A 23,904-nucleotide genomic window follows, 5' to 3' on the forward strand; every position below is an offset into this window, starting at 1 on the left:
TTAAACAAGTAAGTAAAAGTGCTGGTTAGATGGACTCTTGGCTGCTCTGTCAATAGGCTACATTGTTGTAATTTCTTGGTAAGTTTTTTGTTCCTAATGGAACAGTGTATCATAAGGCATTAACCCTTATTGAAGCTCTCCTGTGAAAAAGCAAAATTGAATCAAGATTTCACAAAGCACTTCTGTTTGTTTTTTAGAAGACCGGTTTGAGGACTTCTTTGGGAATCAAAGGGGCCCTCGCGGAAGCCGGAACCGAGGCACGGGGTCGTTTTTCTCCGCTTTCAGTGGATTTCCCTCTTTTGGAGGGGGATTTTCTTCTTTTGATACAGGTACTAACTAAACAAATCTGTGCTTAGTAACCTACATTTTTTCCCTAATCTTCCCAAGAATGTTATACTTGAAAACCTACTTCTGATCTTAACTGTTAAAGGCGGCCAGCATTTAATGAAATTGCTGGTTAGAAGGAGTAAGGTGTTTTGAGATAAATAACTGTGAGATAACCCACTTAGACAATCTCACTAAATCCTTTTTTATCAAACCTCAGCAGTTAAAAAAATTCCAGTATCTTAGGAGAGTCCAGGTTGATGGGGTCAGGAGGTGGGGCTTTAATGAGGTCTGTGTGTGACCAGAGCCAAGCTGAGTCCCCAGGTGAGGCGTGGTCACTTGTGTTCGCCCTGCCGCACGGGAGCTTAGCTGTTGATGTAGAGGCCGTCCACCAGCTGCAGTTACATGCACACGGCCTGATGCAACCCTGTGTTTCACCTGAAGAATTGTAATCTTAGCTTTTCTTTGAAGCTCACCCAGTTCCTCTTAACAGAGGAGCTGCCGTGTTTCTGGTGCTCAGTTTTGTTTAAATGCTCTGGGGTGAGCACTGGCTGTGCTCCTTGTACAGGTCCCCACACAGCGCACCTGCGAAGGGCCCTTCTCCTCAAATGCCGGCTGGACTTGGTTACCCAGGGCAGGTGTCGGTGCACTTCCGTCCAGCACATCCTTTCGTTAGAGGCCATGTAATGTGCTCAAGTGTAAGGGAGAGTAAAATAGAGCTGGTTAAAAATACCACAACAGTACTTCATTTAAGAAATGTGTGTGGGACGGGACTCAGTCCTTACCTTTAAGGATCCTCAGGAAGAGTTGTTAGGGAGTGTGGGACGTGTGCTGTGATGTGGACCTTTTGGAGTGGGACAGGTAGGTAAGTTCTTTCAACAAGCAAGCAGTCTCAACATCGAAGTTGGCTTGCTTTGGTGTGGCTGTGGAAGTCAGTGTCCGTAGTCGATCACCATGTAATTGAGAATTAGTCCGTGAACTGCAGACCCGTGCTATTCCAGATAATTCTTTGTGGTATTCTTTCTAAAGTTATTTCAGCTTTTTAATAATTCAGATTTTTATTCCCTGTGGTCACAATTACAGGGAGCAAGTCAGAAGCAAGTTGGGTTTGCCCATCTGTGGCGGGAAATTCGCTCCATTCCTGTGAGATGCATGGCACCAAGTTGCTCCCCTTCAGTAGGGTGAAGTGCAGGGAAGCCCAGCAGAACCCTTTGTAAAGGGGGGGGTTCCTCCTGCCCTGTGGCTCTGATGAAAATGTGTGCATTAAATCAACAGTGGACGTACTAGTCTCTAATCTTTCTTTCCTGTTTTCCTACAGGATTCACTTCCTTTGGTTCACTAGGTCACGGGGGCCTCACTTCATTCTCTTCCACGGCATTTGGTGGCGGTGGGATGGGCAACTACAAATCTATATCAACTTCTACTAAAGTGGTTAATGGCAGAAAAATCACTACAAAGAGGTACTGTGATCTTCTCTAGTTCATATTTCGAATAAGTAGGTGTGGTGTTTCATTGGTGCCACATTTTCTTTGCACACCCTCCAGCGTGTGACATATGGGTTGTATGTTAAGTCTGTCTGGTACCATGAGAATCTTAATTCCGATTTAGAGCTTTTCCTTCTGAATTTTTGCTCAGTGTTATATATTAGACATCACCTTTATTGAGAGCCGTGTTCATGGGTAATAGTGTGTTGGAATGGTAAAATGGAAACCGTTCATAGTGAAACCGTGACTGTTCTGACTGCTAGTGCCTGTGCCTGTGTCCAGTGTCAGATTTTAAGAAACGTCTGTCCTCAGCAGGTTGGCTTCAGCCACAAAATTAGTAATTGCACATATATCTGTGGCAAGTCCTGTAAAAATATGCATGTATATTCACATATATGTTTACTTATTTGATAACAAGATGTTAAAATGCCTCTTATTCCCCGCCCCCCGCCCCCAGGATTGTCGAGAATGGTCAAGAGAGAGTGGAAGTCGAAGAAGACGGCCAGCTGAAGTCCTTGACGATAAATGGTAAGGAGCAGCTGCTGCGCTTGGATAACAAGTAGCTCGCCGCACGTGCGCAGCAGAGCGTTCCCTTTGGCGCGCGCCATGGGAGGATTGACAGGAACATTTTTTTGAAGATTTCACACGAACTCGACTTTCCGTATAACTGTACTTAATCTAAAGTATTTATACACAGCTCATTGGAGCCCTACTTGTCATAGACTTTTGAGTTTATTGTTGGGACCACATGATAGGACCATTTTTTTTTTTTTGTCTTTAAAATTGTTGTAAATCTCTGTATGCACTTTGCTTTTTTATTAAACGTAATCCAAGGTGGCCGTGACTCTTGCGTACACTAACACCAGCACGGACCTGCTTTTCCATTGTGTTTGAAACATGAGCCAAGTAGTGTCAGCCTGCTGTGAAGTTAACATCGCCAGGGCGAATCTTCCACAAAAGTAATTTGAATTTTTTTGAGTATTTAGTAGTGAAAGATATTAATGCATTAATGGTAATACATTTCTGGTTTAATATAAATTGAGGATGTTTTCTAGTTGTGCATGAATGCTGGCAACTTAGTAAGTTTTGACAATTGTTTAAATATGTAATGTGTTAAGCTTAGGTTTAAAAAGTTAAGCTGGTAAACTGGGTCTTTGTCATTTGCTTAAAAAAAAAAAAAAAAAGAAAATAAATGCAAATGTGTTTGGTGCATTCTTTCCTGAGTGGGGCGAGGCCTCCTGTGTGTGTGTATGTGTGTGTGTGTGACTTTGTGCCTGGGCTCCCAGAGTCCTTTCATTCCTGCTGTGTCTGGTCACTAAGGCCGATGCTGGACATCAGTTACGTGTGTTCTTTGGTGTATTTGGAGTGTGTATGAAAATTTTCCTATCAGTGTTGAATAATGATTAGCAATTTATTGAACATTTCTTCGGTGAGGGAGGAAACGGCTGTCCAGTTTTCCATTCTTCAGAATATGTTGTTGTTTTCTAGGTTATGTTTGATGCCAGCTCATTTAAAGATAATATGCATAGTAGAGTCATGGAATGATACAGGTGTGGGCAAATATAAAGGTGTTTCTTTTGTTTTTCAATCAGTATAATCTGTCACGGTAACCATTGATAACTAGAATTCCAGCCAGAGGAATATGAAACAAGAGTTTGATTGTATTTATACTGCCCCACTCGAGTTTGTTTTGGAACTAAGCAGTGTGAAACTGCTAGAAGAAGGTGTTAAAAAAGACATTGCGAACTTGAATGTAAGTACTGGAAGACAGCTGGACCAAGGAAGACGAGGAAAGGGACTTCCGTGCGCCTGCCGTCCTAGCTCGCAGAACCTGTGGAGTAGGAGGTGTAGGCACCCCACACGCCGGGAAACCACACTGTAGAATCTGCTTTCACAAACTGAAACCCTAGTACCAGAAAGTCTGCTTTCGTTGTTGCCGTCAGGATAGGTGGTTTCTTTGTTACTACGTGAGAAGCTCACAGGAACAGCTGCCAGTTCCCTGACTTGGAGATTATATTTTTCATTGATGGGTGGAACGAACCGTTCGGTAGAACAGGCTCGATGGCCCCCTCGGGACACCAGGTCAACGAAGAGAAGTCTCATCCGGCCCCCAGTTGTTGGTGTCCCAGGACGCGTTTCATTGGAACCTTGGCTTTACACGTCTGAATGTCCTGGGACGGTCGGGTTTAGTGCAGCCCTGGTTGTGAGCAGGTCGCTCCACTTGAGGGCGCAGGTGGAAGGTGAACCTCTTCTGGTGACATTTTTTTGAGGGGAGCATCACAGCCACATGTTCGCCGTTCCCGCCTGTGAGAATTGCCATTATTCTGCACGTCCGTTAATAGGAATGTTAATGAAATAGGATAGAGAGCTTTTGACGTCGGGGCTTGTTCCCTGAGTACTTGGAAGCAGTCAGGTTCGTTCCTGCAGCCTTGAGTCCGGTGTGCTGTGAAACAGCTGTGAGCGGTGAGGTGAGCGGTGAGGTGAGTGTTGTTTCCAGCACTGGTCGTATCACCCACAGGAGGAGTGACTTGGAACAAGAGCATTTAATTTACGTTACAGGTCTGGTCATTTGTTAGTCCCTGTACTTTCTGATTTAAAAAAAAAAAAAAATCTTCCTGTAGCCCTGAATGCCTTTGCAGCGGGAGACTGAGCTCCCCACAAACTGCCGGTGCCCACTGTCTGGGTGAGCCCGCCGCCGGGGCTGTCGCATCATGTGTGCGCTCGTTTCCTCCATGCTCAGGGGGTTATCGTAACAGTCGCTCAGGATGGAGGTCTTCTGTTTAGTTCCCTGGAGCACAGTCTTGAGGGGGCAGCAGTGTGCTGTGCTTTTCTCACTTATGCTCTGTTTTCTTGTTCCCTGTGGTTTGCACCTCCGTTGCTTTGATGTAGTTCAGTGATGGCTGGTTGCCTCATTCCTGTCTTTTCGGTTCAGGTTTCAAAGGTTCCAGGTTTGCTTTTAGCAGCCCGGTTACTGCTTCTTTGTGATACAGATGATACCAGTGGTCACACCTGCCCCGGTAGCTCATCTTTCTTCCTCTTGAGGGTCCACAAAGGGCACATTGTAGAAGTTTGCAGAGAAAGCTTTAGACTTACCTGAAGTTACTCTTGTAACCTGTGTGTCTGGCCTGCTGGAGTTTTCAGTACAGATGTGGGGAAGCTCCAGGGACGTTATTCGTGGGACAGCACCTTTCCAGTCAGTTTTCCCTTTGTTTATTGTCTACTGAAGCCTCGCCACTCCTGCTTGATTACCCACTAGCTGTCCTCAGCCTCTTCAGGGGCTGCTCTTCTTCCTCCTTTCAGCACTACATACTCACATGAAAATATTTTTTTTTTTAGAGAATCCAGCAGTAGTTTGTAATTCATTTAATTGTCTCTGCTATTGCTTCTCAGTGGTTAGCCATCAGCAAGTTCAATAATGGGATAATTATTACTATATCAGGAGGTTTTCAAGCACAAAATTGTGGAGTGAGTTTGAGCACTTGGTATGGTGTGGTCAAGTGGAGGTTGAACTGTATGACCCAGTGGCCTTTTTTTGTTTTTTTTAATGAGGTACGAGATTCTGCCTCCCTCTGAGTTATTTTCAAGGTGATTGGTACTTTCAGAGTGGGTGGTTTAATGCTGCAAGTCTAGAAACATTTGCTTAAATAATTAGATTCTTCCTCAGTCACCTTTTCTTGTATCCTTAAAGTTAGCCTAAGGCTTCTGCTTTTAGAGCTGGTCACATGGGTGACTTCTGATTTTTGTCTCAGCACCTTTGAATCTGCTATTCCTTGCAATTCTAATGAATTGGGTTAATTAGATGGAGATTTAGTAGAGTATATGACTAGTGGTTAAAATGGGATAAGACAACTTTTTTTCTTTCTTTTTTTTGGTGACTAAATTAGTTATTTCATCTTGCTACTTGAACAGGTCAGAGGAGGGAAGGTTACAACAGCTGTTTCTCTGTCAATCAGAAATCTAGAAATCATGGTGATCATGGATTTCCAAAGACTAGACCTGGCTGCGACTTTGGAGAGAGTCTTGTTTGTTAGAAGTGGAATTGGGCATCAGAAGACCCGGTGCTTGTTCTTTGCTTAGGTGAATCTTTGTTCCTTGCTTCGTGCACTCTGTAAGTTGTTCTTACCAAACTACATACAAAGGCACTAACTGAGGTTTTGGACCCGGGTGAGTTCTGCACTTTGAGGAGAGCCATGACTATTTCTCCTTTTCCCTCTGACCCCAGCATTCAGGGAACAAAGACTCCTCTTCTGCAGTCCAACCTCCATAGGAATACAGACCCCACGAGGGCAGGATTTGCCCATTTTCTTGCTGCTTCTCCCTAGCCTGTGGTGCTGGAAGCATTCCCTAAGTATCTGTTGTATAAATCATCCCATGGCACTCATTTCCACTCTGCCCCTGGAATGCTGCCCTTTGAGCCTGGGAGCACCGTATCTCCCAGTCCGAGTGTACCGAGTAACCACCAGGTCTGGTTTGGGAGGACTGGGGGTTGCTTCTTGGTTTATGACATTTCTTTGTTCTTTGGACCACTGAATAGTCCATGGTGGTGGTCAGTTTCACAGTCTAGTTAAGTAGAGCAGCTTATTACTTGTCCTTTTCTATCCCAATAGGGTTGATTTGCTTCTTGAAAGGAACACAGAGCACAGCAGCGTCGTGCTGTTCTCCCCACCCCTTCCCTTGTCCTGTCCTGGTCCCCAAAGGCATTCAAGGCATTGGTAGGACATCACGAGAACCGGACTTTCTTACCTGGAGCATGTCCCAGGGCTGTAGGACCCAGAGCTGGGCATGCTGTAGGAGAAGCAGTGTCGCATTCTTTCTCCCGTTGTCTCGTAGAGAAGACCACATTTGCTTACCGTGTGATGCGGGGAGTTCCCTGCCCTTGCGGAGCTCCACTCAGCTGGATGGCAGCGTGAGCCCGCGGGCAGGGTGTGGACGTGCGTGAGAGTACTGCAGGCGGTGAAGCCAGGAGGGAGAGGTGGCCTCTTTGAGGCCTTCCTGGAAGTAGTGGTCAGACTTTGGTCCTTCCAGGGGCCGTCCCAACATTCTGGTGGCCGTCCCTCCACCCCAGGTGGGCGCAGCGGGCGGGCACAGCGTGACCACAGTCTTCAGAGACTAATATTAGGCTTGTTCCCCTAGTTTTTTTTTCAATAGTTGAGATGTATTGGTTGTTTTGAGGATCAGTACACAGGACATTCCAGTTTGCACACGGTTCTTAATGTATGTACCAAAAATCTAAAAAGTCATGTAGCTATTATTGTTCTTGAAACACTAATTCCAGTGACTTTCCAGCTTAAATTCTGGAGGTAGCATTTCCTTAAGAGGGTATCAAGTACCAGTATCTTCACATGTGGACAAGCTGTTACACCCCGAGTTCCACTGTTGCACAATTTAGTATCATACGCACTGTACCTACCTACCTACATACATGTGTTAGCCGACTCACTAGGGAACCTGGTTGGACGACCACCAGCACAGGTGTCCGAGGACACTGAGTTCTGACTGGGACGGCCAGCATCAGGCACAAGTCAGCGGGGAATAGAAGTCATTTAAGATATTCAAGGCACGTGAACTGTATGAGTGGGTTATATTCGGTCGCCGTGTGTTACGCCGTGTACTGCAGCGTACAGAGACCACACCCAGCATCTTTGGAGTGTCAGCTGAGAGCCATTCAGAAACCACTCTTTTCTGGTTGTACCAAAAAAAATACCGCCAAACGACTTCCCCTCTTCAAGTCGTTTATACTTAAAAATGGGATGACGTGGGATTTCCTCCTCATTAAAACTGTTTCTGGAGTTCCTGAAAAAGTCTTCGTTTACCAAAGAGGCGATACATACACCCCTGTGACTGCACAAGGGGGAAGATGGGGGCGACCCACGGGGTGCGGCTGGGCCCCTCCAGCCCAGTGCAGCCAGACCCCCGAGCGTCCGGGTGAGCCCCCTCGTCCACTGGGCTTCACAGCTCCCTCTCCCTCTGGTTTGCATTTGCTTCGAGGGAAGAGTTACCCTTTCCTGCTGCCGTCTTTCCACTTTGGGGGGACGTTTTCCCCTCCATCGCCCCTCAGTCAGCCGCAGTGAGGAGGCACCCAGAGCCTTCACCCAGCCGGGCTGCCGGGCTGCCGGGCTGCGCTTGCTGCTGTCGGCCCCACGCCCAGGCCGAGGGCTCTCACCTGACACGCCGGCGTGCTGGAGGTGCCGCCAGGGCTCTGATGGCACGGGACCCCGAGCCGGACGGGCAGGCGAGGTGCTCTCCGCGCGTGACGTCTGCGCTTCCCCTTTCCGTGGGCTGCCTGAGGGGTCCGTGCACAGTTGACCCGTGCTCGTGTGTGTGAGGAGCTGGCTGCTGGCCGCCTGCCGGGCGGGGTCTGGGTTCCCGCTGCCTCTGGAATGGCTGTGGTCGCGTGTGCCTGGCTGGGGCGGCCGTGCAGCCGGTGGCCTGGGCTTGGGGCTGCTGGCGCCCGTCGCAGCTCTGGCCTGAGAGTCCTTTGCAGCCCGGGAGCCTCGGCATCCCTTTGTTCCTGTGATCGTTGAGGTGTCTGGGTGGCGTGCGTGTCCTTGTAGGAGTGGCTCTGTTGGGTCGGGGGCCTAGAGGAGGTTGAACAGGCGGGGGGAGAGATGCGTGCATTTGAAGCTGGTAGTCATAAGTTACTTTCCACCAAGAGTGTGTGCCTACCAGCGTACTTGTTAATGCTGTCTGTTAACAGTTGTTAAAATTCATGTTTCTGGTTTCTGGATGAGGTGGAGCCTCTTGGTTGGTGATGGCGGGTATCCCTGTTTTTCTGCGGTTGTTCCCTGATTTCACAGGCCCCTGTTACATCATTGTTTGTGAGTCCTTTGCTCTCTTAAAGTGATTTTCCTTTTCAGTTGTCAGTCATGTGTTCATTTGACGTACTGTGTGGCTTTTGGGGTGGCCTTTTGTTTAATGTCCTACATGTTCCACAACTAAAAAATTTCCATATTTTTTTCATGTACTTTCACTTGTATGTTTGCTTCTTTAATTTACTTGGAACGTTTGTATGTGTTAAAAACACCCAACTTTCTCCCAGATTTCTTGCCAGTGTTAATACCTACTAAATCTCATTCAACACGCGACTGTTCAGGACTTGTGTTCTCTTGTCCTTTGGGTCTTCTTTTTGGCCCGGGTTGCACTCTGTCATGTGGTGTCCACTGGTGGAGAGCTTTGATGAAACAACTGCGAGTTCATGGCACATGGCCGCTTAGTCTACATAATATGGTTTTTTAGTAAGTCTTTAACGGGTGTCAATATTGAGAAGAAACTAGAATCACTCGAGATTTTTATGTGGATTAAACTGTGTCTTTAGGAAAATAAGATTTTTGTGAATATAAGATCCTACCAAAATTAGAATGTTTATTCTTTTTGATGATTTATTTCAGTTACTGTTTATTACGACAGCCTTCGGTCATTTTTTTTGTTTTTGTTTTTGGCTGCGTTGGGTCTTCGTTGCTGCGTGCGGGCTTTCTCTAGTTGCGGCAAGTGGGGGCTACTCTCTGTAGCGGTGCACGGGCTTCTCATTGCGCTGGCTTCTCTTGTTGCGGAGCACGGGCTCTAGGCGCGTGGGCTTCATTAGTTGTGGCATGTGGGCTCAGTAGTTGTGGTTCGCGGGCTCTAGAGCGCAGGCTCAGTCGTTGTGGTGCACGGGCTTAGTTGCTCCGCGGCACGTGGGATCTTCCTGGACCAGGGCTGGAACCCGTGTCCCCTGCATCGGCAGGCGGATTCCTAACCACTGCGCCGCCAGGGAAGCCCCTTTGGTCATCTTGATGGAAGTCGTGCTTCAGCCGCGCGGTCGGGTCCCTGCAGCCTGAGTGAGGACTGAGCAGGAAAGCCGGGTGGCTCGCCCCTCAGGGCCGGCCTGTGTCGCGCGGGTGCTCCGGGCATCAGAGCGTTGCTTTGTCCTTTATGGAGCCGGTGGTAGGAGTGTCCCCGACAGCACACAGCCCTCGCCCCTCCTTCCTCTCTGTAGATCCTGACCCTCACCCTGCTTCTCTCGGGGCCCTTTTCAGCCAAGCGGGCACGTGGCCCCAGAGACAGTGGTCTCTGCCGGAGGAGTGGGGCCTGGGGCTCTGCGGCTCCTGAGGGCAGGGTACTGGGGCCCGACCCGAGGCCGCCTACGCGAGAGCAGAGTGACGTGCCGGGGTCAGGAGGCCGGGACGGTGGCTGGCTGTGCCTCTGCCTCCCTGGGTTTCCATGTCGTGATTGTTCTCGAAGCGTACAACCCCCGGGGGTGTGTGGTGGTGAGATCCGAGCTCCAGGCGCTGTTGGCCAGAGCTGTGACACCCCTACTTTCCGGGTGAGTGCGGGGCCCCATCCTCCCGAGCCTGGCCATGCCCTCCATCCCGGGGTGCTGTGGTGCGTCAGGAAGCGCCCGCCCCCGACCAAGGAGCAGGTTGCTGAGCTGCCCTGCCCCGCAGCTGTCTCCGCAGACAAACGAGCGATGCCTTAACCCACCTTAACCCACCGGGAGAGGCGGGCGCTTGCAGGGCTGGCGGGTGCCTCAGGGCAGGTTAAGGGGCTCCGCCCTCTGTGGTGGTAACACGAAGGACGCTCTAAGCTGTGGTGCTGGTGGGGAGGCCAAGCCCACCGGCCCTTCACAGGAGCTTTTGACCCTTGGTGTGGATTCTGTGCAGGACTTAAGTTCAGAGGGGCTCGGACAGGAGAGTTCCTGCTGTTGTCTCCTTGACCTCTACCCTCGGTCCGTGTTCCTCCCGTGTCCGCACGGCTGCAGCCAGCACCGCCGCCCACCTCCTGCCAGAGCCTGGGCCCCTCCTGACTCGGTCCCCCTTCACGTGACCGCCGTCTCGGTCCATCTGATGGTCAGTCTCATGCATCGCCTGCCCGCAATCTGGCAGCGAAGATTAAGTCGCTGCCTGCTTAGAGTCGCCTGCGAGGCGCTTTAGACTTGGCCGTGTGCCGCTCTTCCTGCCTGCTGTCCCATCCTGACGCCTGCCCTGCCGCACTCAAGTCACGTCGTGGTCGGTGCCGCCTCCCGAGCTTTCCCCGCGTGCTTCCGTGCCTTGCTTTCCTCCCCATCCTGGGAACGGCGCGCCTGCTCTTCCTCGCCTCTGCCCCTGCTTTTGTCTCTGCGTCCTCCGGCCGTTGATCTGCGTGGGCCTCGTCCTGTCATGCTTTTCTGTGTGCGTGTGTCCAGCACTGAGCCCCTGAGAGCGAGGCAGCATCACGTGTGCCAGGCACTTATCAGGCCCTGAATATTTGAATCCTCTCTTGGGCCAGTGATGCGTTTTTGGATGTCTGAGTCATCTACATTTGTGTCCGTGGTGTGCGTGATAGGAAGAAGTGTGGGATTAACCCCTGCCCCGACCCCTCAGAGAAAGAAAATAGCAGCCACAACCGAGGCCTTTTGGATTGTACGTATTTGGAAACAAGTGATTCTGTTTTTATATGAGGAAGTTGGCTTTCATTTGCATGTTATCAGCCAGATTCCTACTGCGTATTCGGACTCCCATTTGGGGAAAGAAGTGGAGCATTTGGGTTGGTGATTGTGCACATGGGACGGCGGCTGGGACATTCCCCTCATAGTTCCTCAGTGACTTCAGTGAGCTTGGGCACAGGGGCACTGGCAGGTTGTGGTTTGTTTTGAAATTGTATCTAACTTGGTGCTAGAAGGCAGGATGTTTTCTGTTTCCCAAATGAAAAGGATGTTTGAATTGTATCCCACATAAACTTTAGTGAATTCATGTGCGTTAATAGCTAATTTCTGCAGAGGAAGAGGTTAGCGGAAATTATGCCGAAACAGTAAAAATTCTGTTTGGGTTGTAAGAGTGGATGTGACTTATTTATTTTTCTTCAAGTAATGTGTTTTGCCTTTATATAGTAAATTGCTGAAACAATTAGTGAGTTTCCGTAGAAGAGGAATGTTTCAGCAGTTAACAGAAACGTATGGAAATTTTGGAAAAGGCTGTAGAAAGAAGCCCAAAATGTGGTTGGCTTTCAGAAGGCGTGATGTTGGGAGTTGGGGGAATGGGATGGGAGTGGCGGTCATCACTTCCTGGTGTTAACTCCTGGAAGTCGGGGTTGTCCCGAGAGGCCCCACGTGGGTCTGTGAGGGCGGGGGCGGGGGCCCGCGTGGGGGCCTTCTCTCCTCACGAGGGGGCGCGTCCTCCTGTCCTTAGCAGGTGCTGGACATCGCCGTCACCTCTTCTGACTGACTCAAAGCATCTGCCGTGTGGTGGCACTTGGCGTCCCATGACCCTTGGTGGGCAGCGCGCTTTTTTTGGAGAAGGTTTTTGTTCAGAGGAGAGCCAGCCCTGGGACGCCCACCCCACCATCCACATGGGGCCTGGGGGGTCTGGAGGCACGAGGGGTCCTGTGAGTGCTAAGGCCCCGCCCCTCCCTGAAAGTGGGTGCCGGCCGATGCTGAGTTTAGCAACTGAGCGTCGCAGAGCGCAAGGCTCCTTCTTCAAAGCAGAGGAGCTTTGGCTGCAGGCGTTTTCTGGGGCGGGTGGTGGAGGCACCTGGGCTGTCGTCTGGGTGTCGGAGGGGTCCTGTCTTCAGGGAAGAGTGTCTCGCCGAGGAGAGCCTCTGTGGGCCTCCCGGGCAGCGCCCACCCTGCTGGACACCATCAGGGAACCTTCCTCTCCGCGTCGGGAACCACAGGCTCAGGAGTTGTTTTGGCGACGGGGCTTAGGGGCGGCCGTGTCTCCTCACGCAGCTGGACTCACAGCCCATCCTCAACCTGGGCTGGAGCTGGGCTGGTGGCGTGTGTCCCTCCCTCCTGCCGTCTGAAATCAGGGCCCCACATGCTTAGCCAGGGCGGCTGGGCCTCAGAGGACGGGCCGCCTCTTCCCTCTCCGCGTCCAGGACCCCCTCACCCGAGGCCCGGCCTCCCCGCCACGCCCTCGAGGCTCGAGATGTCTGCGCTGCTTCAGCGGTTATGTCCCACAGCCGAGGGTGCCTTGCTGGGGGCCGGGGAGGAAGGGGGTCTGAGGGCAGAACGTGGCACAGGCCGGCTGGGTCCTCTGTGCGCCCACACCTGCAGGGGTGGGAGATCCTGGACTCTGCGCTGCCTTCAGGGAGAGGCCTGGTGGGCCCTTGTCGCGGGTCACGTGGTCCAGCCCCCTGGGCCCCCCGACGCGGGACGGACGCAGCCCTTGAAGCTGGGGTGGGTCTTGTGGGAGGACCTGGGGCGTGAGGGACGCTGTGAGAACGAGGAGCCCCAGGCGGCACGGCGGGGAAGCCCTGGAACAGACTGGGACGCACTGGAGCTGTCAGAGCGGGTGCAGGCGAGGCCGCCAGCAAGGCCTCCGTGGAGCCCTCGCCCAGGCGTCAGCTCTTCCTGCGTCTGTCTCGGGAGCTCCCGGTGCTGCTTTTCCCGGGGCCTCTCACGTCCCCTTGAGACGCCTGCCCTCCGGGGGAGGGGCTCCCCCTCCACCCAGCTGCTGGGCAGGGGAGGGCGGGGTACTGGCATCCCGCGGCCCCGTCTGCCCTGAAGGCAGAGCCGCCTCTGCCCTGGACAAACCTGCCCTTGAACAGGCCCGAGGGGCGTCTCCGGGGCCTGGCTTCGGGGTGCACACGACAGTCACTGGGGGCCGTTTACAGACCTCTGCCATCTGCGTCCTGGCGCAGTTAGGTCAGCTCCTGGGGCGAGCCGGGCTGCGGCGCGGGGAGACCCGATAGAGGCCTGTGTCGGGTCTGAGACGTCAGCTGGGCCCGGGGAAGACGGGGGGCTGGCGTCGGGGCAGGACGGCCTCCTGCCCTGCCCTCCGGGGCTGCCCGCTCTCCTTCGCACGCCGCACGTCTGCCGAGCCTCCCGTGCCCCTCGGCTTCTCGCCTCTGGCGCTCAGGAGCCGTGGGACACGGCGAGCAGCACGGGTCCGCTCACTCCCCCCCTGTGTGCAGTGAGGCCAGGCCCCTGCAGGGGAGGCACCGTCCTGAACGCTTGAAGCGGCAGGAGTTGACTGTGCGTGCTGATGGTCCTTATTCAGACCGGCAGCAGCAGCAGCGGGTCGTCTTCTCAGACAAGGGGGTCCTGTGTCGCCCACAGCTGGTTGCACTTCTGGGTGTGGTGGCCTCCTTTTCTGTCAGTCAGTGCCTGCTGTTATTCTGCGTGTGGTGCAGTGGGTTCAAAATGAGCGCTTGAATGAACACGTCGAGGGATTCCTTCCAGAAAGTGTCCAGCGGAAATATTCAGATAAGCTTCTCAACATCCACCTTTCTTTTCTTTTTCCCCAAATCCTTTTCCTGGTACTTGAGACATGGAAGAGCTTTATGGGGAACCTTGTGGGGTCTGTGGTTTGATCATCGTGCTCCAGACCCCAGGGCCTCCGGGGCTCATGATGTTGGAGGGGGGGGGCCCGGGGGCACAGAGGTGACGGTGTCTACCAGGGCCAGCTCGTGGGACAGTGGCGCCAGCTGCGTGTGCGTCGCAGCTTCTGAAGGGCTCGCCTCGGAGCCCAAGCCCGAGAGTCCGGCTCTCAGCTGTGGCCCCTGCGTCCACCCCTGGACAATGCCTGGTCCAGAGACGGTGCGGCCGGGCCCGCAGGGAGGGCGCTTCACAGAAGCAAGGCTGGAAGTGGGAGGGTGCCAGGATTAGCCCGGGAGGAGGGTGCAGGGGGCCAACCAGGTCAGCGCAAGCCCCTCGCCAGAGCCGGCCGTGCCCGGGGCGGGAGGGGACAAGGCAGAAGAAGCACGGCTGCCGGGGGAGGGGGTCCCCAGCACCCAAGTGTCCCCACCTTTGCCCACAGTGGGTCCCTGTGTTCGGGGAGGTCACCAGACCCTGAAGGCCTGGAGTGCATTCTGCGCGGTGTGCTGGGATATGTTCCGGAACGCCAGGAGTAACGTCTTAGTGACCGTTTCATCCTCTAACCAGATGGCAGACGCAGAGCGTTCCCAGCGGCCCTGAGGGCTGGGGTGGCCGGGGCCTGGGGACGGGCTGGTGTGTGCGGCCGGGGCCCGGGGTGACAGCACGGCTGAGGGGGCACGCCGGGCGGATGCGGGTCCTACGGGAGCCTCCCGGCCTGTGCACTGGCGCCACTGAAGACTGTCAGGGAGCAGAGCAGGCGACCGTGCCGTGCGCGGGACACAGCCGGCGCTGTCCGTTCACCGGGCCTCCCGCGGCCGGCCTGGCAGGTAAGTGTCGTCTGTGCCCACGGCCGTGCGGTCCTGCAGGTGGGGCTTCCCTGAGCGGAATGGGGCAGGGGGAGCACCGCCTCTTCTGTGCGGCCGACAGAGACCCAGTGGGTTTGAGCTGACCTGAGGTGAGTAACACAGCGGCGGCCGGCCCCCGGGGTGCCCGGACCTCCTGGGACGCCCCCACCCCCCGCCACTTCCAGGCCCGTCGCGGTCACGCGGGCACTCAGAGCGGACACGCTGCTGTGCGTCGTCCAGCACCTGGGATGCTCAGGCTACACCTGTGGGCGACGTGCCATCCTTAAGGTCACATCAAAGCTGCCGGGCGCGGTTGCGTCTGGAGCCGGGGAGGGGCCGGCTGCTCACCCCAGAGGCCCACCCAGGCCGCCGCCGCCTCCCCAGGTGGAGACGAGACGAGCCTGTGCCTGGGCTGCTGGGTGCCGAGCTCCCTGAGCGCAGGGGCCGCGAGCCTGCACGACCCTGCGGCCGTGCTGGGGCTGCCCACGCTCCCCCGCCTGCCGCGTCCAGTGAGGATTCTGAGGTCAAGTCGCCGTGGTGGTGTTCTATTAGCCGCGGCCCCGTGGGGCCCCCTCCCCTGGGAGGGCTCCGTGGATTTGGGAGTCATACCTGCGTCTCGACCCCGCAGAGCCCCCGGGGGGTGGAGTGGCCCTGAGTGCTCCCAGCTATGGCCCTGCCCCGGGACCCTCGCTCGCGCACGTTCCTCCTCCAGACAGGCGTGTTCTGGGAGCGCCCTGCTCTCGGGTGAAGCCTGCGTCGGTGCCAGTCGGTGCCTGACGACCCCCCTCAGCGGGCACAGGGGCGCCCCTGCTCGGGGGACGGGGAGCAGATGTGATGGCCGCGCCCAGGGCCTGCTTCCTCAGCTCGGCGGTCCGTTTGACTCTGAGAGGCCGCCGTGACGGTGGCCATAGGTCCTCAGGGGACTGCTAGGGGTGGCATCTGGTGTGACGGTGGGCAAGGCCACGTGCGCCGACCGCGAGGTGCTCTCTCCGAGCGCTTGGTTAGCTGGCGGCACAAGCGGCTCGCGCATGTCTCTCGGAGGGAGGGGATGTGCTGTTGGGAGAGACCATGAGCCCAGGGCACCTTGCCGAGCCCGTGCTGGGAATGTCAGAGGCCCTGCAGGACGTGGAGAGCCTTAAAATGCACGCCCGGGTGCTAGGCCGCCCGAGGTCACCATACTTCTTTGCCGGTGTCAGAGGAGGTATCGTCTGCGGAGTCTGCGGAGCGGGAGCGCCGTGCGGCGTGGGTGCGGTGAGCGCGGGGGCGGTGAGAGCGGGGGCGGTGAGAGCGGGGGCGGTGAGCGGGGTGCGGTGAGCGGGGCGCGGGTGAGCGCGGGGTGTGGTGAGCGGGGTGCGGTGAGCGCGGGGTGCGGTGAGCTCGGGGGTGGTGAGCGCGGGGGGGCGGTGAGCGCGGGTGCGGTGAGCGCGGGGGGCGGTGAGCACGGGGGGCGCGGTCAGCGCGGGGGCGGTGAGCAGGGTGCGGTGAGCGCGGGGGGGCTGTGAGCGCGGGGGCGGTGAGCGGGTTGGGGGGGGCTGTGAGCGCGGGGGGCGGTGAGCTCGGGGGTGGTGAGCGCGCGGGGGGCGGTGAGCGCGGGTGCGGTGAGTGCGGGGGGCGGTGAGCACGGGGGGGCGCGGTCAGCGCGGGGGGGCTGTGAGCGCGGGGGCGGTGAGCGCGGGTTGGGGCCAGTACTTGAGCTCAGGCGTCTGGAGGACGTGGAGGGGAGGCCCCACGCCTGTTTCCAGCACTGAACCTGGCGCTCCGGGACGCGTAAATGGTGCGGAAAGGATTGTAATCGCGCACCCCCCTGAGAGAGCAGGTCTGCGTTACAGGGAGCATCTCTGCAGGCCCGTCGTCCTCCGCGTTGCCGGGGTGGGCGGGGCCGGCAGCGGTGGAGGGAGGGTCTGCCTGGGGAAGAGCTCGAGTGGGCGAGCGTGTCGGGTCACACTGGCTGTCGCCTGCTTGGGGCTCAGCGGTGTGCGCCCTGGACGTCGCGGTTTGGGTGCCGGGCCCACCCACCGTCCAGGGAGCAGGGTTGTTGAGGCACAGGAAGGCTACCGCCTGGTGTCACTGCTCCCGTCGGACCGGTTGTGTCCTGCGTTGTTACTGGGTTTCTGACAGCCTTTCCCTTAGGCCCCGCCGATCCCCCGCGTGACTGCTGATCAAAAACCCGCCAGAGAATGAAATTTGAAGTTATTCGGTGACTATTATCATTCGTTTCTTAATTTTATTGCTAGTATCCACCTAAAGTGCAAAACTTACGTTTTTGAAAACACCAAGAGAAACACAACCTGGAGAGCAAGGAGAAATGTTCTTGGCTGTGCGTCCGGTGACAGGTGACCGTGCGTGCGGGTCCCCGGCCCAGAGCTCGGAGCCGCCCTCTGGCACGAGCGGGCAGGAAGCCGGGTGGCCGCCGCCTCCATCACCGCAGGTCTGTGCAGGTCCTGGCATTGCAGCTGCCTGAGAGAGAGACCGATGGCTGGCCCAGAGCCCACTCCTCCAGGGTGACACCCTTGTGCCGATTCTGAGGGTGAATTTGTCACGGGCGCCCCGCCCTCACTCTTGAAGGTCGGGTGTGCTTTCAGGATGCGCTGCCGCTCCCCTGGGGGCTACTTTGGTTTCCTCTGTTCTCTCTCGGAAGATCCGGTTGAGGCCCTGCTCGAGCCGGCCCGGCGCGAGATGAGGGCCTCCTCCTCCCGCTCCAGGACCTCCCGCCGCACGGCTCATGCCCGTCTCCGTCCTGTGCTTTCAGGTGTGGCCGACGAGGACGCCTTCGCGGAGGAGTGCCGGCGACGAGGCCAGCACGCGCTGCCTGCCCAGCCCGCCAGCACCAGTGCCCGCCCTCTGAAGTCCCACCGGCCAGCCTCTGTGCCCAAACACGCGCCCCACCCCCCGGGTGAGGACGAGGACGAGCCAGGCCGGCACCGGGCCGGCAGCAGCTGGGAGCCCCCGGCCGCGTTCCCCGCAGGTGTGCACGGGGGGTCCGCCGCAGAGCCTCCCCGCGGGGCTGCCTCCCGGCCTTCCCAGGGCCCCCGAGGACCGAGATGGCACCTGTGTTGCTGCGTCCTGGCCTGACGCACGGGCGGGTGGGTGGGGGGAGGCCGCGTGGAGCCCACACTAAAGCGGGGTGCCGGTCTCCCACCACGGCATGCCATGTGTTGTTTTGGGCAGCAGCTGAGCCCCTTTGTGTGACTTCCAACTTCATGCTGGGGGTCTGGTCCCGCAGAGCGGGCGCCCGCCCAGTCTCTCCTGGGGGCCCTGCGGCTTCAGCCATGCCTCCCTGCCTTGCTGTTGAGTTACAGGCAGAACCTGACACCCGCCCCCAGGGGTCCTGTGGTCAGGTGGATGGGTGCTGACCCACCCTTACCCCAGGGGAAGTGTCCCACCTCTGGATGCACTGAGGCTTCGTGACCCCCTTTCTCCAGACCCTGCTCTGCCCTCTTCCAGCTTCTTGACCTGTAATTTCTTAGAGAACCCAGATGGGTCTTTGAAGTGTGTTCCCTGTAGAAAGTTCTGGATTACTTCTGATGGCATGGCTGTGCATGCAGGCTGACCCTGGCTGAGTCTAAAGGCCGATGTAAATCTAGTTTGAATTACTCATCGGTTTGAAGCGTTTGTGCCCGTCTTGGTTCTCAGCACTGGAAGTCGCCAGGTTGACCACAGCAGGTTATGTGGAGGAAGAGATGGATCCTTGGTCCCTTGTTTTCAGGGTGACGTCTCGGTGTACGTCGTGAGGTTACTTCTGTGACCTAGGGCAAGAAAGCATCGTCTGCGCAGGGAACTGAAAGGATGAGGTCTATCCCTTTCTTCTCCCAGAACTTTCTATTGGGAGCTCTGTCCCTTCAGTCCCCTTCTGGCCCTTTTCATGTGGAGCAGGGTGTGTGCTTGGGTCTTGAGGAGGACAGGGGATTTGTCCCGTCCACCCACCGGAAGGCGGGTGTCCTGGGCTCTGAGCCAGGGTGCAGAGCCCCGCGGGACTGCGCGGACCTGGCCACCGGCTGCCAGGGAGCAGTGCCACCCACGGCACATGGGCCATCTGGGAGCGTTAGCCTCTTCCTGGGTAATTGAAAGAAAAATAGAGGTGATTGAAAGTGGAAGGGCTGTGCGAATTCAGAAGAAACTTGTTCTGCCTTGAATGGGCGTGTGGATGTTTTCCCCAGATTTATCGTCACCTCCTGGTCCTGACCGCTCGTTGGCTGGACTTGGCGAGGGGCAGGGCTGTAGATTCAGTTTCCCTGAACAAATACCATTTGAACAGGGACCTTACGGGCTGTCCCTTTGGTTGGAAGGTGACCATAAACCTGGGTGTCTAAACTGGGTGGGAATACCCCAGTTCCCAAGAGTGAGGCGTGCGGGCTCAGGCCTGCCTGGAGGAGCCTTGTTTAGGCATCTAGCTGGCTTCCTGAACAGGAAGTGGGCCTGGGGTCACAGCGAGGCCCGTGGTGCTTCTGAGCACCAGAGACCAGGGCTGTGGACGGAAGGAGAGTAGCCACTGCTGGGGAATCATCAGAAAGTAATTCTTCTTTGTGAAATCTTGTGCTTTGTCAGTTTTAACCATCGGGTCCCTCCCAGGTGTTGTTTCCAGGTGGGGAAACTGTTGACTTATGAACTCAGCACATGCTTACACACAAGGGCGAGCAATGGCCTTGTGCTTCTGCCGAATGCTTCTTCCTGCCCGTGCTCCACAGCAATGTCGGGCGGCCAGGGCTCGGCCTGGCAGGTGCTGGGCGCTGCGGAGCACACTTTTTTTTTTGTGGTTTGTTTCCTTCTTTCAAATCAAGCTACGAGGCCTTCAAAAGAGTGTCAGAATGAATCACCGAAGAATTAAAGATATGCTTTTTACATGACTATAGTGAGCTCGTTTGACTTCTTATCGAGAGATGACGGAGCTGCTCCGGAGGAAGACTCCAAAACTGGGAGAGCGGAAAAGGCCGCTGGGGTAACGGGGCAAAGCTAGGTGCCCAGTGGGTCAGGGCCTCCAGGGGGCAGAGTGATGGGCCCCCGCCGGGCCGCTCCCGCTGCCCCCGTCCTGCCCCGCCACGCCTGCCCCTCCAGCGGGCGCGCTCCGCGTGGTCTGGAGGCTCCCGCGGTGACTTCCTGCCAGGCTTTCACATCGCGGGCAGCTTTCTTAGAAGCATGTGATGAAGGGCTTGGTTCCCTACAAAGTGTCCGGTGTCCCCCCTTGGTGCTTCAGCCATTTGAGCAATCGGCGGGCTAGGTGCCCCCGGGGCTGGCGGGGGGGGCAGTGGCCTGGCGGGTTCTGATGATTTTAGGCTAAAAACGAGCCCTCGCTTGCGATGCGCTCAGGCCTCAGAACATGGGCTTGATTGCTCCTGGGAGGATCTCCCGTGTTGACGGTGCGGCCCGTGTGGTTCAGGGTCAGGGTGCGGCTGGGGGAGCCTTGGCCCGTCTGCGGGGGGAGTTGTGTGTTCAGCCCGACGGTGCCTTCTTGCCGGCATTCACTGTGTTGTTAACCTGCTGTGAGACGGGGTGACCGCCCCAGCTTTATTTCAGAGGACGCATCATCGCACGCCTCTCGGAGCCCGTAAATTAGACGGCGAGATGTGGATAAAGGATTAGTGTTTTTCGTTTATGGATTCCACACACGCTGGAGGTCTATCGAGAATGTGTAACTGTTAAAAAGGAAAATTAAAATTATTCAATGTGAAGAAGAAATTCACGAATGAAAGGATAACGTTGATCCTTTAACTTCCCAGCTCTGCCCGGTGTGTGCCCGGGGGCCCCCATGGCTTAGGGGATTCATGAGTGGAGATGGGGCCGGGGCCTGAGTATGAGGCAGGAGAGGGTCCCGGCGCCCCCGTGGCCCCCTCGGTCGGTCGTCGTGGTCGAGTGTGAAAGGGACAGCTGAGAGGAGTGACTTCTGGCCAGAGCAGCGTGGTCACAGGGGCGGGGCTGCTGTGCGCTGGCGGTGGGTTAGCAGGTGTTTCTCTTCCTTCCTTTTGGCTTATTGTGTAGGTAGCTGGGTCAGGCAGGAGGACGCTGGGCGTGAGGACCTCCAGGGCCTCTGCCGCGGCCCCCGTGTCAGGGCCACTTCCGTACAGCACCTGACCCGGACGGCTGTGCTGATGGGAGAGCAGGCAGGACACAGGCCGCAGAGCCCTGGGGGCCGCGCCAGCCTCCACCCTCTGCGAGCGGATTCCAGGGGCGTTTGAGTCGGTGGTGAGGCTGGGAGGCCCCGGCAGCCTCGTCCTGTTGGAGGCACGTGTGTGTCCTCAGCTTCCCCCCCGCCCCGCAGCGGGCATCGTGATCAGGTCCCGGTTGGCTGTCGGCGCCCATCTAACTGACCCCCGGGCCCGGCCCACCCAGGGGTGGTTCTGTGTGGACACGTGTGTCGTGAACAGACTGGGTCTGGGTTCCGTCTGGAGAGGAGATTGTGTTCTAAAATGGCACCTGCCTCCTAATTTAAAATCTCGAGGATGCTTTTATGTGCTCTTTTCAGCAGGCTTAGGGGCCCACGCGCATTAGGTCACAGGCCTGCAGTGATCCTGGCCTGGTTCTAGGCTGACCGTTCAAAACGATCTTCTGTTACCAAACTCAGCGTCCCGCTCCTCCGCCCACGTCTGTGTGCACTAACGCAACACAAGGTCCTGAGCCGTTTTCGCAGAAATAACCCGGAGCTCTTCTGGCTCTTCGGACAAAATCTCAGGAGGGTGAGCGGGTCACACCCGCCTCTTTCTCCCCCGGCTTCGGGCAAGCACACGGCACAGGGGAAAAGGTTGGAGTGGGGCATTGGTTGAGCCCTGGACGCTGTAACAGCTGGGCTTCTCCCTGCAGAGGGGCCCCCGGGGAGGCCCATCCCCCGAGGCGGAGCCTGCCCTGCCTTGTCTCCAGGTGACCTGGGGCTGGGTCGTGGGGACAGATGATGGGCAGGCCCGCGGGGCTGGCTTGGTGGGCGGAGGGCGAGCCCGCAGCCTCTGCGGGGCTGGGATGCTGGTTGGATCATGTTAGAGGTTTCCATCGCCAAGTTTTAAGTCAGTCCATGTTTTTGTTGAGCCTTAGTTGTGGAGCAGATAGGAGTGAGGTCACATAACTGTATCGCGAGGTTTGTTTGTTTTAACCGGGGGGATATCTAGAGACACGTCTGCCTCTTGGTGGGGCCGCAGCTGCTCCTCTGCAGTGTTTCACACGCCTGTTTTCTTAGGATTCAAAGAAGGTGGCAAGAGGAAGAAGCAGAAGCAGAGAGAGGAGTCGAAGAAGAAGAAGTCAACCAAGGGCCGCCCGTAGACGGGCCGCAGTGGAGCGGCGGGCGGCCAGCCGAGGGGCTGCACACACGTGCCGGGTGCCGCACCTGCTTCTCCGCCGCCCCGAGGCCACACCTGCTCGGCGCTGGGGACACTGGGGGCACACCGGTCAGGGCCCGGGGGGCGGGAGCACGGAGCCGCGGGACCGTCCCTGCTTCTCCAGCTCTGCGCCCGTGCATCCCCCCGGGCGGCAGAGGCCACCCTGCTTCCCTGGCGCACACCTGCGGAGATGCTTGCAGCTTTGGCCGTGTGGCGCTCCCGACGGCGCGTGCATGCTCGCGACACGACCTTCGCTCCTCCGCTGAGTGTGTGAATCTAGACTCAAGTTAAGCACAGGGCGACGTAAAGGTGACTCCTGGCCCCGGGTGACCTTCTCTTCAGTTTCGGGGAGCCAGACCTTCACGGTGACCTGGCCGCTCGAGGTGTGGAGCCCCTTCACATTTATGGTTTTAATTCTAATCTTCTCGAATAGCCCGTCTTTCCTTGGATCTGTAGTTGTTTTGGCAGGGACACAGGAGTCTACAAAATTCTGTTCAGTAGTAGCACCTCTGGCTCTTAGGTTAGGCTCAGGCTGGGGGGAAGCAGACGAGCCCCTCCCACATGCAGCTCGTGAGGTACTGAGCACAGGCGCTGAGCCGGGTGCGGGCTCCAGCACCGGCTCCTTCAGAAGAATCGCTTCCCTTGGGCCGGGGTCTCCCAGCTTCTGGCAGCGACTCCTCCGCAGGACCGAGGCCCCTAACCCCCTCCCCGCCCGCTGTCTGGGCCCCTCCTCTCACTCCTGCACCCGCCTGAGTCCCCTTGCCCTTTGCCCCCGGGCACCGAGGGCATCGTGAAAAGCTTGGATGGGATTTTCAAACGCCAGCAGCTTTCACCCAGCGGCGTTGGGAGTCCGGGCACTGGGGGCACAGCTTTCATGGCCGAGCCGCGGGCTTGGGCGCCAGGAGCAAGTGTGACGCGTGTGGTTCTCAGGTGACTGTGCAGTTTGCTCCGTGTACCTGGTTGTAGTGGAAGGTGGTGTGGACTCTTGGGTGAAGAGTGGACTGGTGTTTGATGCTTAGTGTGGACAATGTAACCATGAAAGCGTAACGGATTTTAAGTGCTACCCACGTAAATAAACTGTAAGCGTTATTGACTAACACTCACTTGCCATCATTTATAAACATCAGTTATTAGTAATTAAAAAGAAAAGCAGTTCTTCTCTGTCATTTCAGTTATGAGAGATCAAGTGGTATTTTGGGGGCAAGAGTCTAGATTCTGAGATGCATTACTGTAGAGTGGGAATGTTGTTTTAAAGACGACGTCGCCCCTGAATGTACGACGTGTGAAACCAGCGGCCTTGCTGACACCACGGGAAGCACGGAGATGAGCCGGGCATGCCTCCGGACTCTGTCTTGGCCGAGGACAGCGGCCACGTCCCGGGGCCGTGAAAGGAGGGTCACTCGGAGGAGCTGGAGCCTCTCTGAGGGGCGACCACCACGCACGACGCCCTGACTTGGTTCTTCTCAGCCCTCACAGCCCAGAGCCTCCCCGCTGTGGGGACCCAGGGGGAGGGCCGGCCCGACGCGAGGAAGGTTTCAGGTCCTCAAGGCCGGTCACCCAGGATAGGACACGGTGTCTGTGCCATGGGGCAGAGCCCCGGCGGTCATCAAGCTGCTGGGGACCCCACGTCCGTCTTCACACAGCCCTGCCCTGCAGGCCGCTCCTGAGTGAAGAGGGGAGGC

The 23,904-nt window shown here is 56.6% G+C and overlaps 1 protein-coding gene across 5 annotated transcripts in view; it reads left to right on the top strand.

Moving 5' to 3' along the window:
* The window catches only part of DNAJB6 (DnaJ heat shock protein family (Hsp40) member B6), a 71,127-nt gene that overhangs the window by 34,004 nt on the left and 13,219 nt on the right, over positions 1-23,904 (top strand). For 2 of the 5 annotated variants that reach the window (XM_068549774.1, XM_068549775.1), the window contains exons 6-9: positions 198-329; positions 1,643-1,784; positions 2,266-2,336; positions 17,674-17,889. In XM_068549774.1, the coding sequence (XP_068405875.1) occupies positions 198-329; positions 1,643-1,784; positions 2,266-2,336; positions 17,674-17,889 (561 nt within the window). Of the gene's footprint in view, positions 1-197; positions 330-1,642; positions 1,785-2,265; positions 2,337-17,673; positions 17,890-22,083; positions 23,322-23,904 lie in introns of those variants that run through there. The other 3 variants (XM_068549776.1, XM_068549778.1, XM_068549777.1) reach the window with 3 other exon arrangements.

The sequence above is a fragment of the Eschrichtius robustus genome, chromosome 8, assembly GCF_028021215.1.
Source record: "Eschrichtius robustus isolate mEscRob2 chromosome 8, mEscRob2.pri, whole genome shotgun sequence".
Taxonomy (NCBI): domain Eukaryota; kingdom Metazoa; phylum Chordata; class Mammalia; order Artiodactyla; family Eschrichtiidae; genus Eschrichtius; species Eschrichtius robustus.